This window comes from Myotis brandtii, unplaced genomic scaffold, assembly GCF_000412655.1.
Source record: "Myotis brandtii unplaced genomic scaffold, ASM41265v1 scaffold78, whole genome shotgun sequence".
In the NCBI taxonomy this organism is placed as follows: Eukaryota; Metazoa; Chordata; class Mammalia; order Chiroptera; family Vespertilionidae; genus Myotis; species Myotis brandtii.
The window spans coordinates 1412090-1426115 of NW_005371131.1; the positions used below are offsets into that span (position 1 = coordinate 1412090).

Consider the following 14026-nt stretch of genomic DNA (forward strand, 5'->3'; position numbering starts at 1 on the left):
TGCCCAAACCCACCCAAACCCTGACAGCCATTGCTGTTGGGAGGCTGATTGTCCCCAGATGCCATTGGCCTGCAATGTCTTCACAGGGCAGTTGGGGTGGCCCTTGGGGGGTGCCCACAAACATCACGGGTCTTGGTGAAAGCATAGGAACAACGGCAAGGGAATCCTGCTTTAAAGGTGGTGGGGCACCCGTGTGAGCTTACATGGGCACGGCTTTGGGCTGCAAATGCAGGCGCCAGGGGAATAGTGACGGGGCCCAGGCCGCCACATTCCGAAGCTTCCCCCTTGTGCTCAACTCCCCTCCCTCTGGCTCGCTTTGGCCCCTTCATCCCAGGGAGGAGACGTGGTCTTGGTGGCCTGTTTCAGGATCTGCCAAAATACAGCTGCACCTCCTCTCAGGCCCACCGACTGAGACCCTTGAGTGGTGATGGGACTGACTTGCCCAGATGCCAAGAGTCAGGGCCCAAGGGGAGGTTCTATGGTCTCATTCTATGACGCAGGGCCAGGCGGTACCCAGATCGGGCTCGCCTGGCACCTACCCACTGCCTGAAGCTGGCATCGTCACTGATAAGGGGGCTCAGGGCCCCTGTTCTCTGGGGTTCCGTGGTCCCTGGCACTGAATTCAGGCTTCACTGGGGGTGTCATTGTAGAGGGGGTGTGGGTTTCTGATCTCATTTACCTCTTTCCTCCAACCGAACACTGGAGGTAGGCCATGTGACAGCCAGACACAAGCACCACAGAGGGACATTTAAATGCTGTCTGATTTTTAAATAAAAATACGAAGAGAAAAACAGCAAGCAAGTCTAAGTGCCAGGTAGAGAGGAACTGCTCACAGACACTTGGCAAACATCACACGTCTCTCCTCGCTGTGACACCTCGGCTGTTTCTGAGAAACATCACAGGTCTTGGTGAAACCTGCTGAAGAATAAAAAAGTTAAAAGATTCTTTTCTACCTGCTTCCCACAGGACAGGAGGAAACGCGGCAGGCGCTGCAGAGGGCCTGGGAAGCCGCCCTGACTGGCCCTGCAGAGGACCCTGGCTGGGCCATGAGGACACGGGGATGGGGTTAGGTATCCGTGTGACTGTGGACAAAATGTTTCCCTCCCGGGCTGCCCGGGCCCCGGCCTGGTGACCCGGGGATGTTTTCAGGTTCCTTGGAGAGGCTGCAGATGAGCAGGGGTGCTCGAAGGCCTGGTGTTTGGGGAGCCCCGAGGGCCCTCCATCTCCCACAAAGGGTCCCGCATTTTTAATTTTGATTTTGGTTCTCACTGTGTGTAGTCCCCTGAGGCACTGTGTTCCATGAGGCAAAGCTCACAGAGAACAGAGCTGGTTCAGGAGCGTCCATTCCACGCTGCCCCGGCCTCCAGCTCCCCTCCCTGGAGGAAAACCTCTCTCGAGGGAGTTCTTCCAGGGCTACTCAGGCACACACATGCTAGTTCATGGACATGCTCCCATACACACACTCACACATGTATGTTCACCCCCCACACGCACATACAGCACACATGCACCCACACCTTTGCAGACTCACATACCTAGACCCTCCCTCACACATGCATACACCCTCACACACAAGAGGCTCACCTTCACACCCATCACGCTCACACCTGCGTACTCAGACCTACTCACCCTTACACACGTCGTACAAATGCACCGGGCACATCCACACACACAGTCAATCTCACTCATGCACACACCCTCACAAACACCCTCGCACTACACAGCCCCTCACATTCACACCTTCACTCACACCCCTCACATTCACACTCTCACTCACAGCCCTTCACATTCACACCCTCACTCACACCCCTCACATTCACACCCCTTCACATTCACACCCTCACTCTCACAACCCTCACATTCACACCCTCACTCACACCCCTCACATTCACACCCCTCACTCTCACCCCTCACATTCACACCCTCACTCACACCCCTCACATTCACACCCTCACTCACACCCCTCACATTCACACCCTCACTCACACCCCTCACATTCACACCCTCACTCACACCCCTCACATTCACACCCTCACTCACACCCCTCACATTCACACCCTCACTCACACCCCTCACATTCACACCCCTCATATTCACACCCTCACTCACACCCCCTCACATTCACACCTTCACTCACACCTGCCCCCTTTACTCCTGCAGGAGCGATGGTGGTGGCGCACCACACACTCTGTTCTGAACTTGGCTTTTGTCACTCCGCCATCCATGCCGGGTTGTTCCATGTCAGGAATGGAGAGCTGCCCCTCCTTTTGTTTTGTTTTTTATCACCACATGGATGATCCCTAATTTAATCTGCTTACCAGCTGTCTGCCATGGATGCACATTTATTTATTTACTTACTTATTTTTTAAGGTCCAGACTTTCATTTTTTAAAATTTTTTAGTTAATCCTCACCCGAGGATATTTTTCCGTTGATTTTTAGAGAGAGAGGAAAGGAGGGGAGAGACAGAGAGAAGCATCGATGTGAGAGAGACACATTGATTGGTTGCCTCCCACAGGCACCCCGGCCAGGGCTGGGGATCAAGCTGCAACTGGTACGTACCCTTGACTAGAATTGAACCTGGGTCCCCTTCAGTCCAGGGGCTGATGCTCTATCCACTGAACCACACCGGCCAGGACCAGGGATGCACATTTAGCTGCCGCCAGTCTTGCTGCTGTGTGAATTCCTGCACACGCACTCCCTACACCGGCATGTGTTTCTCGCAGGTGGGTCTGCGTCGTGGTACAGGACCTGAGGCCTGTGCTGAGATGACAATCGAGGGTGGCAAACCCTCTCAGATCACTTCTGGTGGCAAACCAGCCCACACTTCAAGTACATTATTCCCAGTGCTGTTTCAACTTTTTCTGGAAACCTTAGAAGGCAGCGATTGGTGTTTTTAAAACCTGCAATACCTGACTATCTAGTCAGGGACACTGACCTCTTTTCCCTTACATTGTCAAACAGAAAAACGACAGCAGCCAACAAAACAATACCGTCTGGTGTGAATGAATCCAAATTATACCCATTTCTTTGTTAGATAAACAAAAAAGATACTTCTTGGCGTGCCGCGGAATTTTAGTAGCTAGTTTACGTGTGCCACGAGATGACAAAGGTTGAAAACATCTGCATTCGGGTATTAGAGCTTTGGGATCTTCGATTCTTTCTCTTTTCCTCTATTCCTTCCATCCCTGCATCTTGGCACCCTCTGCCCGTCGGAATTTTCTAGGCGCCGGATGCATCGCGCACGTCCTGCTCTCAGGAACTAGCGTAGACACATGCACAGCAGGTCATGGGGAGATGCCATACCAGGTGTGTGCGTGAGTCTCACCTGTCTGGGGGGCCGATCGGGGAAGGACTGGTTCTTGTTAATTCTCACCAGAGGATTTTCTTGCCATTGATTTGTAGAGAGAGTGGGAGGGAGAGGGAGACAGAGAGAGAAGCATTAGTGTGAGAGAGACACACCGATTGGTTGCCCCCTGTATGTGCCCCAACGAGGGCCCCGTCCTGCAACCTAAGTACCTGCCCTTGACCAGAATCGAACCCTGAACCCTTCTGTCCACAGGCCGGTGCTCTATCCACTTAGCCAAACCAGCTAGGGTGGAAGGACTGGTTTAAAGTGGGGGGTGAGTTAGCCTGGGAAGAGTGGGGTGGGAAGGGGGTGACCAACTTTGTTCCGGTTTTAGAGCTGGAAGTCCTGTGTCCCCGAAACCCGGTTGGACCCTGAGAGAGCGACAGCTGGTCCGGAGCCATCCTGGCAGGGAACTGGCTTTCTACACGAGCAGCATGGTTTGCATGACACATGAGCTGCTCGGGGTGCTGATGTGGGAGAGGCCGATGAACCAGCAGCTCAGGGAGGAACACAGAAGAACACGGAAGAACACGGGTATTCAGGGCTGCAGCCTGGGAGGCCGGCGTGGAGGTGGCTCCTCCCCAAAGTGGAGATGGTGAGGGTGATGGCCTCGGGGTGGGGGTGAGGGAGAGGAAGGGCCATGGAGGACGGCCACCGTCTGGCTTGGGGACTGGGGGGTGGGGTGTCCAATGAAGAGTGGGTGGCGCCCGGCTGGTGTGGCTCAGTGGTTGAGCTTTGACCTATGAACCAGGTTGGATGCCAAATCCCGTGTGGTGTGGCCACCTGGCCAGGGCGGGAGCTGTATCTGCTTAGCGAAGTCTGGCTCTGTGCAGGGGGGGTTCTCCAGCTGAGGACTCAGCCACCTGCTGGCTTCCAAGGAGGCAGGTCATTGCCTGGGAGGGGTGGCGCGCAAAGGTGGGAGGGTGCGTGCGAGAACGTCTGCTGGGTGAGACACTGCCATCCAGGCTGAGCAGGGGGAGGGGTGGTGGCCCGGGAGACGCTGGGGGTCTTTGCGACGGCAGAGGACAGCGGTCCCTCTGAGCCTGTCTCCCTGGCTGTGCACTCGACTCCTGGCTAGGCCCGTTTCCCAGCCTCCCTTGTAGCTGGGCGCTCATGTGGCCCAGGTAGCTAATGGGAGGTAAGAAGGGTCAGGGGGGACTTCGGGGAAGGGGCCTTCAGAGGCTGAGGCACGCCTCTCTCTCTGCTCCTTCCTCCGCCTTCCAGCTGCACAAATGCAAGTGTGAGGGATGGGGCTTGAGCAGCCTCCTGGCCTAGGAAGAAGGAGAGGAGGTTGATTGATGATGCTCTCACTGCGAGACAGATTTAGCTCAGCGTCCCCATGACATCATAAAGGCCCTCCAGCCCTGGACTGCCTGCCTCTGGGCTTCTCTTATGTACGAGAGAAAGAAACTCCTCTCTGATTTTAGGCCACTGTTACCATCTTCTCCCTTGACACCCACAGCTGGACCTCATCCTACCTGGGACATCTATCCTGCTGTGGGTGGAAGAGGGTGGCGGCAGGAGGAGGGCGAGGTGGCAGTTTGAGGGGTCTGGGTTGGCACAAGTCAGACTGATACAAGGTTCCGGTTTGGGCTGGGCCCGGGCACTGCTGTGGAGTCAGACAGAGGGTCCCTGGGAGACGATGGTGCGGGAATCCGGAGGCTGAGGCGTGGACCCTGACGTCTCCCGGGAGTTGCAGTGTGAGGAAGGGGTGGGGAGGGAGGTGCAGGGCTGAGGAGGGCACGGGGATCTGGTGGCCTGGCTTGACCCCAAAAGAGGCAGCCCTGTGATGGGCAAGTGGAAAAGTCATGGTCAGGGTGGGACATGGAGCCAGAAGTCCCCGAGGCACCGATGAAAGCGGGGTCCCTGGTGGGGCTGGGTTCAGGGACGGTGGAGCAGCTGGGGCTGTGTCCACAGAAGCTGGGGTGCAGGGAAGTTGGGGCACAAAAGGGCTGTAAGGACACAGAGGGGGTGGCTGGTGCAGGAGGCGAGGAGGCGGGAGAGGCGGGAGAGGCAGATAAAGGAATAAAGGTGCCCTAGCCAGTTTGGCTCAGGGGTTAGGGGGTTGGCCCTCTAACTGGAGGGTTATGGGTTCGATTCAGGTCAAGGGCACGTGCCTGGGTTACAGGTTTGATCCCCAAGTAGGGGGTGTGCAGGAGGCAGCCAATCAGTGATTCTCTCTCATCATGGATGTTTCTCTCTCGCTCTCCCTTCCTCTCTGAAATCAATAAAAATATATTTTTAAAAAATAGTAATGGAATGAAGGGTAGATGCACTTGGTGGTTCGGGTGCTGGGAGGGAGGAGCCTGTGGAGGAGGCTGTGTCTGCCCCCCTCCCCCCGCCCTATGCCCCCCAGAGCTCCTGAGACAAAAGTCTGGGCAGGCCTGGGTGGACTCTGTCAGGCCCCCGCCATCAGAGAAGCGTCTGGATTCCTCTGCAGGGACCTTGGAGAGACCTGATGCTCTGCCAAACAGACCCCAGTTCTAGTCCTGGCTGTCGCATTCCGGCCGGACGACCTGTGAGCCTCGGTTTCCTTGCCTGTAAAATGCGGAGGATGGGGCTGCTGTGTGAGAGCCCTCTGGGCAGGGATCCGCGTGGGAAAAGCGGGCAGGAGAGCTGGGCGTGTCTGCCCACCTTCAACAGGGCCCGAGCGGCAGGAGGGTCAGAGGTGACACAGAGGCCAAGACGAAGAGGGTAGATTTTATTATAAACGCACCGGGAATCCGGGAAGGTTTGTTGGGGGTGGTGTGGTGAAATGGCCTGTGTTGGTTTGGGAAAGATTGTTCTGGTGGCTGAGTGGAGAACAGAGGGGAGGGATCGGGAGGGGAAGGAGGGAGGCCGGTCAGGGGGCCACTGAGGACCTGGGGGTATGGGGAAGGGGGATGGTGGCAGCTGCCACAGGGGTGGGAGCACTTGCTCTTCTCTGTGCACCTGCTCAGCACCGGGCCAGGGCCTGAGCCTGGCATGCCCTCTCACCCCTCAGCTGGGCACCTCTGTCCCAGGCAGTTGACGCCACCAGCTGCTGCGTCTCCACACCTCAGAGGCCCCACACAATAGGCGTCTATTTTTGATCAGTGTGGACTGTCCGGCTTCACGTTGCTCCAGTGGATTCTCAACGGGGAGGTGGAAGCAGGAGACAAAGAGAAGGGTGGGGAGAGCGGGGAGAGGAGAGACAGGAGTAGATCAATGGTGAGGGTGTCAGGCCTGGAAGGAAACGAAATCATTTCCACCCCATCCCACAGGTCAGACTCCGTTCATGGCCCCATCAACTGCAAGGGAGGCTGGGAGATGGAGTCTAGCAGATGGCCAGCAGGGAGTGGGACACATACCTTCTCTCCGACGTGCCCCCTCTTACGTGGCCCCACAGCCGAGGTCCTGATGGGGGATGGGAGGACGGTGCCATGTCGAGGTTCTCATGGCTCCGTGTAGCCCCCGTGAGAGGTCCTGGCCTGAGCCCCTGGCAAAAGCAAGACCCACTGGGCTGAGTGGGGGATGATGAGTGCGGGGCTGTCCCCTTCCCGGCTTTAGTGCAAACAGCCTCATGTGACACCCCCACCCCCGCCCCCATCAGGGCCTCTGGCTATTCCCTTCCCTCCCCTGGTTCTACTGTGGCTGCGTGCTGCTCACCGAGGAGGGGCTGTGCCAGTCACCTGCGGCTCCTCTGCACCTGGCTGGGCCGCTGGACATCTGGTTGGGCAGCAAATGTTGGCTGGATGAAGGAAAGGAGGAAAGAAGGAAAGGGACAGAGGAGAGGAAGAGCCTCAGGCAGCACACGCGGACAGGCCAGCCCCTCCCGCGGACACCCTGTTGGCGGGGGAGCTCATTACACGCTGGGTTCCTGATGTTTGGCTTCGCCTGGGGATGAATTTTTTTCTTGATTTGTGTTTTTAAGTTTTTGGTTTTTTTTTAAATCCTCACCTGAGGTTATTTTTCCATTAGTTTTTAGAGAGTGGAAGGGAGGGAAGAAGGGGAGAGAGAGAGAGAGAGAGAAACATCGATGTGAGAGGGACACATCCATTGTTGCCTCCCACACATGCCCTGACCCGGGCCGGGGACTGAGCCTGCAACCCAGTACCTGCTCTTGACCAAGAATCAAACCCGTGACCTTTCGGTCTGCGGGCCGACACTCTAACCACTGAGCCAAATCGGCTAGGGCTGTTTTTAAGTTTTAACCGAATTCATGTACTTTGGGGCAGGAAATGCGTTATGCGGTATAAAAGGGTCTAGAGCAGCGGTTCTCAACCTGTGGGTCGCAACCCCTTTGGGGAGTCGAACGACCCTTTCACAGGGGTCGCCTAAGACCATCGGAAAACACATATATAATTACATATTGTTTTTGTGATTGATCACTATGCTTTAATTATGTTCAATTTGTATCAATGAAATTGGGGGTCACCACCACATGAGGAACTACATTAAAGGGTCTCGGCATTAGGAAGGTTGAGAACCGCTGGTCTAGAGTGAGAAACAGCCCTTCTACCCCGCCCTTACCCGGCTTTCTTCCCCAGGAGAACTGGGGTTCCTGGACTCTTGAGAAGCTTCCAGAAATACATGCTGGCCAGTTTTCTCATCCGTGTGGTGGCTGTGTGATCGCCCTCTTGGCAGCCAGAAGGCCTTGCTGAGGGGCTGGGGGAGGAACTGGCCTGTTTTGCAGCCTGCTCCCTGTGGTCAGGCATCGCTAGCCCTCCGGACACACCCGCAGGACCTGTGAGCCCTTCCTTTCACCCAGGAGGGCAGGGCCGCTGGGCTCCCAGCAGCTGAATCAGTCTTCCTGGCCACACTGCCCGGGGGAGTCGGCCTCATTCTCCCTCCAGCTCTTTCATTCGCTTTCTTGTGTCTGTGCAGATAGATGTGCTGCTGACCTGCCCTCCCCGCCCACCTCCTGCTCCCCTTAGTCCCTTCTTTGAAAGAGACATCTGCTTAGGAGCAGGGCCATTACACTCAGGAGAAAGGGAGAGAGTAGAGCTGCTTCTTTAACATGTATGTATTTTTATTGTTTTTATTAACTTGAGAGAGAGTGAGGGCATCAGTGTGTTGTTCCAGTTATTTGTCGAGTCTTGTATGCGCCATGACTGGGGATCGAACCTGTAACCTTAGCAAATTGGGACGATGCTCCAACCAACTGAGCTGCCCAGCTGGCCGGGGCCTGAGCTGCCTCTTTAGGACACTGGACACAGCTTCCCAGGGTCCTTGGGCCTGTGACATCCCACAGAAGTCAACGCGCACTTTTCTAAAGAAGGGTCCATATCCCCCCCCCCCCAAAAAAAAAACTGAAAGCAGGTCTCCAAGATATATATTGAACACCCACGTTCATAGCAACATTATTCACAATAGCCAAAAGGTGGAAGCATCTCAAGTGCCCACCCACAGGTGAGTGAATAAGCAAAATATGGTATATACAAACAGTGGAATATTATTCAGCCTTAAGAAGGAAGGACATTTTTTTATCCTCACTCGAGAATATATTTATTGATTTTAGAGAGAGAGGAAGGGTGAGAGAAAAAAACATGGATGTAAGAGAGAAACATCAATGGTTGCCTCCCATACACACCCCAACTGCAAGCTAGGTGTATGCCCTGACTGGGAATTGAACCAGCAATCTTTTGGTGTACAGGATGATACTCCAACCAACTTGGCCACCAGGCCAGGGCAAGGAAGAAAATTTTGACACATGCTACAACATGATTGAACCTTAAGGACATTATGTTATGTGAAATAAGCCAATCACAAAAGAACAAATACCCCAAAAAAAATAGAGGGGGGGGGGAAAGGTGAAGAACCATGACTTGAGAGGGAAAGGAAGGTTCTAGACTGTTCAATAAGTGGCCATCAAATGGTCCGCAAAGCCCCCCAACATAGTGACCTCTGGATGCTAACGTGGGTAAGGGGCCGGAGGCCGAGTGGAAAGGGGGGTGTCCGAGAGATGGGCTTGATGAGAGTGCGAATTGCAGGGGACGCCTAAGGGACATGTTTGTGTGCGGCCTGGGTGTTGGCGGGGGTGTGTGTGACCGGATGAGGGCGTCAAAGGCTTGAGGTGGGCTGTGTGGGATGGGGTGGGGGTGGTGGAGGCGGGGAAGCAGGGGCTCCTGTGTGTGGCACGGCGTGTGTCTATGCGAGAGGGTGCTGCCCGCCACAGCACCCCGCCTGCCAGCCCCGCCCCCGCGGAGGAGGAAGATCTTATCGCCTTAGGTGCTTCAGGAGTTTCAGGCTTTCTCAGCAGCCAGATCTCCCCCTCCCCCCGGCCCCCAGGCCTTGCCCCTCCAGCCTCTGGCAGGAAGTGGGCTGGCCCTGGGATTTCAGTCGGCTGCCCCCATCAGTCTGCTATCTGAGTCGCCAGAGCCGGAGCCTGGCCCTGGGGAGATGGCTGTGGTCTCAGCCGCCGAGAGCAGCGGAGAGAGCTCGCCGCAGCCCCATGTCGCAGCCAGGTGAGGTGCCGCCTCGCCCTCGCTCGGCCGGGGCGGTCCCCAGGTACCGGTAGCTCCCTTGGGGTCCCTGCCACCCACCGCGGGGGCTCGAAGTAAAGGTCACGGGGAAGGGGCTCATACTGGCAAAGCCCACCCTATAGAGTCCTGCTGAGGAGGCTTGTGGGGTGAGAGTCTGTGAAGTGGGGGCGCTGGGAGGTCTTGGGTTCGGGTCCGGATTGGTGCCTTCCTTGGCTGTGTAACCGGCAGGTTGGTGGTGTCCCCAGGCAATGTTGGGGAGATGGGGCTGCCTGGAGGGCACGCTCTCTCTCCCTTCTCCCGGGGCTGAGGCCTCCTGCCCTTAACTGTGTGTGGAGTACGGTGGGGATGGGGCTGCTGGGGGACAGAGCCTTCCCTAGGGCGCCCTTCCTACCCCCACAACCAGGATCCCACGCCTACTGGGGAGATGCCCCCAGAGGGAAACAGCAAGGTGAGCCCCGTGTGTGTGTGTGTGTGTGTGTGTGTGTGTGTGTGTGTGTGTGGGGGGGGGGGGGGGGGGGGAGGGGGGAGCGGGGGGGGGGGGGGGGTCAGAGGGTACGAGGTCAATGGGATCCATCTCTGGCTACTGAGCTCCTGCTTCTCCCTCTCCCAGCCCCCACGGGCCCCCACATCCCACAGTCTCTGCTCCTCGGAGCCTCTACTGCCCCCGACTGGGTTCCATCCTGGGCAAGAGGCTTCTGACTTGTGCCTCCGTCTCCTCATCTGAGAAAAGGAGTCATAACAGTAGCGGCTCAGAGCGCTGCCGTGAGGGTAAATGAGGTCATATCTGCAAAGTGCTCACGGCAGTGCCGGGCACCGAGGGGCTGAGTATTAGTCACCCTCCTCATCCTCTTCCTCATCCTCCTGTCGTCATCGCCATCATTATCAGCACCTTCTGACTGGAATCAGATGAGCTGGGCAGGGGTCAGCCCCTTGGGCAGCTCTGCGTCAGCCTTGGCATCTACCAGCAGGCGACCTGACGCCCACCTCGCAGGGTGCTGGTGGCCCCATGAGTCAGTCGGGGAGCCGGTGAAGGGCGCGGGCGGATGTGTGAGAACCTGGACAGAGCAGCCCGGGCTCGGCGTCTGCCTTGTCCTCCCTGAGGCCGGGACTCTTCCTCGCTCTGTGATCTTGAGCAGGTTTCTGAGCTGAGCCTCGGTTTCCTCTTCTGCAGGAGGGCACAGCCTCAGAGCCGGCTAGGAGCCCCCCGCAAACCCCCTGCAGGCCCCCTGCCCTGACGCCCACCCTCTCCTGTCTGTCCTGGCTCTGTCCTTCCTCCTGTCCTTTGCCCCCTGGGTATGCCGCTGCACCCTCCTGTGAGGGTGGGGGATCCAGACCGTCCCTCTCCTCGGCCAGGCTTGCCCTGCTGGCACCGTGGTTGGGCACTGGCTTCCTGCACTCTCGCATGCCTTTGCCCCCCTCCTCTCACCTGGGGCTTTGTGCCAGGTCCTGTCCTGGGCACGGGCTGCCTGCTGACACCCTCCAGGGGCTGACAGCACCTGTGCCCCGGGTCGTGATCTAGCGACTAAGGGGAACAGTGGGGCTTGCCGGGAGAGCCCTTTGGCTGGGCTCTGCACTCTTTGGGGTCCCAATCCCGTGCCCTGTAATATGTGGAGGCTCCAAAGAAAGAAGCAACCAACCCCACCCTGGGGAGCTCACCCTTCAGGGGGGACGGCGGGCTGTGCAGGGAGGAGCCCATGGGTACCTCTCTGAGCTCCTTCCCGCATCAGGCCAGATGCCGGCAGCTGGTCTGTGCGGCCCCGTGCAGGGGGGCTGTCGGCCTTACCTCTGGGACCAGGGTCTGGGACAGGGGCTGGGCAGGGTGGAACGGCGTGAGAGAATGGGCCTGGGGATGGGGTGCGGGGATTGGATCCCAGCTCTGCCCCTTCTGTGCACGTGACCTTGGATGGGTTAATGACGTGTGGCCTTGGCTTCCTCATCTGTGTAAGGGGGTGATACAAGCGGCCCCCAAACCCCTAGCGGCTCAGAGATGAGATGAGCCCGTGTACCAAGCCCCTGGCGAGCACGCGCGCTCAGCACACACGGGGTATTGTCATGAGGTGACGGTATGAGTTATTGATCTTCTGAACTGGCTCAGTGGGTGGGAGGGTAGACTCAGGGCAGTTACAGGAGGGACCCTGCCTGGGCTCTGGGCAGCCCGCCCTCACTCAGGCCCGCGTCCGCCTCTTATCAGCTGGTAGCCTTGGGTGACTTCACGTCTCTGTTCCTCAGCTTCCTCATCTGAAAACAGGGATAATGAGAGTATTTCCAATGCTCTTGCTGCTGCATTTAAGCCGGGGAGGGAGGGGGTGGGCTCTAACCCAGCTGTGCTGGCCTCCCCGGTGGACGTGAGCACACCTTTCCCTTTCCTGGGCCTCGGTTTCCCCATTTTGAACAAGGGCTGGGCTTCCTCAGAAGCCCTTTCAGCAAAGACGACGTGCGGGTCCCTGACTCTGACGGGATACGCATGGGTGGGGCAGAGGGACCAGCAGGCGCAAAGGCCGTGAGGCTGGACCGGGCGGCGTGGTGGCGAGCGGACCCGCACACCCTGCGTGGGGCAGGGTGGGTGCTCACGGCGCTCTCTCCCCTCTTCCTCCCTCCAGGGCTCCCTTCCCCAGCCCCCGCCTGTGGATGTGATGGCGGCTCCTGCTCTGTCCTGGTGTCTGTCCCTCCTCGTCTTCCTCCTGCCCCCGGCCATCCCTCAGGCATCCACCGTGGAGAATGGTGAGGATCCTGGCATCCGGACAGCGGTGCTCTCCTTTTGGAAGGAGGCCAACGCCCTTCTAGACGGCGGGCCCTGCTTCTTGGCAAAAGGCCGCCATCCAGGGCAAGAGGAGGGAGAAGGAAGGCAGGAGCCATGGGGCCACCTTCCCCCTTCCCCCTCTGCCCTGCCCCCACCGCGCCCACACGCCTCTCCACGCCACAGCAAGACACTGGCATCTCCTCCCTGTCCCGCCTCAGCCTTGCAGCCTCCGGGGCTCAGTTTTGTCCTCTCTGAAATGGGCCACTAACCCCTTCTCTGCCCGCCAGGGCTGTTTAGCTTCTCATCTGGTAGCCTGAGGGCCCGGAGCGGGGATGGCGGGTGGACCCTGAGGGCAGGGCAGTGGGTGCACTCACACCTCCTCTTGCTGGCAGACACTTCCACGCTCACCTGCTTCTACAACTCGAAGGCCAACATCTCCTGTGTCTGGAGCCGGGATGGGGGCCTGCAGGCCACATCCTGCCAGGTGCACGCCCAGCCTGACAGACGGTGAGTGGGGTCGCTGGCCAACCCGCAGACTCCCAGGACGGCGGGATCTTACAATCACTGACGCTTACGCTCCGGAATCCTCACTGTCAGACTCCTAAATATCTGTGCCTTGAGAATCTTGGGTGAATGGGCCCCACAGACTCTTGCTACCACAGGAGTCTGGAAAATTCAGGAGTCTGATATTTAGACTCCTGGAACCTGGGTGGGAGTGGGTGTGGGGGGATCCAGGCTGGTAATGAGCTGGACAGGGTAGACTCGGGCTTCTATCCTGAGGCTGGACTTGACTTTGGAGGAGAGGGGGAAGGAAAGGGGGCTCCCCAAGCTTCGGGAGGAACCGGGGATTTGGGGAGAGCCCTATGGCAGCTGTGGGGACGGGACTTGAGAGTGGTGGGGAGCTTGGGGGCGGGGTGGCTGTGAAGGGATTGCAGGGTGCACACAGCCTGCTGACAGCAGCAGAGGCTCCTGTGGGTGGCGTCCGTGAGGCTGCCAAGGCCCCGCCAGGCCCCAGGGGAAGACTGCAGGTGTCCCGGACAGGCTGGTCTAGATCACGCTGACGGCTGTGGGCCGGCCGCAGAGGTGCTCATGGGGGGAGGGAGAGCAGATGCAGGAATGGGCACCCTGTGAGGTTGGCATAGAGCACCCGCGCAGACCGGCCTCGTTGCATGCGGGCCACCCCGCGGGCCGGCGCTGGGGCCCCTCCCTTTCTTCTAAGCAGTTCCTTTGCCTTGAAAGGCCCTGGAACAAATCCTGTGAGCTGCTCCCAGCGGGCCCGGCATCCTGGTCCTGCAACCTGATCCTGGGATCCCCAGATGTGAGTATCTGTTGCTGAGGGGAGAGGACCAGGGCGAGGGTGGATGCCAAGGGGTGTCCTTCCGGAGACGAGCTGGGGCCCAGCAAGCCCAGTGGCCAGCAAGCGTTGGTGGAGCGTGCTGCCCGGGGCTGGGCGGTGGAAGGAAGGAGGGCAGCGTCCGAAGGCCAGAACGCAGGCC

The 14026-nt window shown here is 58.3% G+C and overlaps 1 protein-coding gene across 1 annotated transcript in view; it reads left to right on the top strand.

The window, feature by feature from the left end:
• Positions 1 to 9672: 9672 nt before the first annotated feature.
• The window catches only part of IL2RB (interleukin 2 receptor, beta), an 18182-nt gene continuing 13828 nt past the window's right edge, over positions 9673 to 14026 (top strand). The window contains exons 1-4 of the mRNA XM_014530862.1: positions 9673 to 9772; positions 12391 to 12511; positions 12923 to 13037; positions 13770 to 13848. Coding sequence (XP_014386348.1) covers positions 12424 to 12511; positions 12923 to 13037; positions 13770 to 13848 — 282 coding nt within the window. The 5' untranslated portion in view covers positions 9673 to 9772; positions 12391 to 12423. The remainder of the gene's footprint in view (positions 9773 to 12390; positions 12512 to 12922; positions 13038 to 13769; positions 13849 to 14026) is intronic.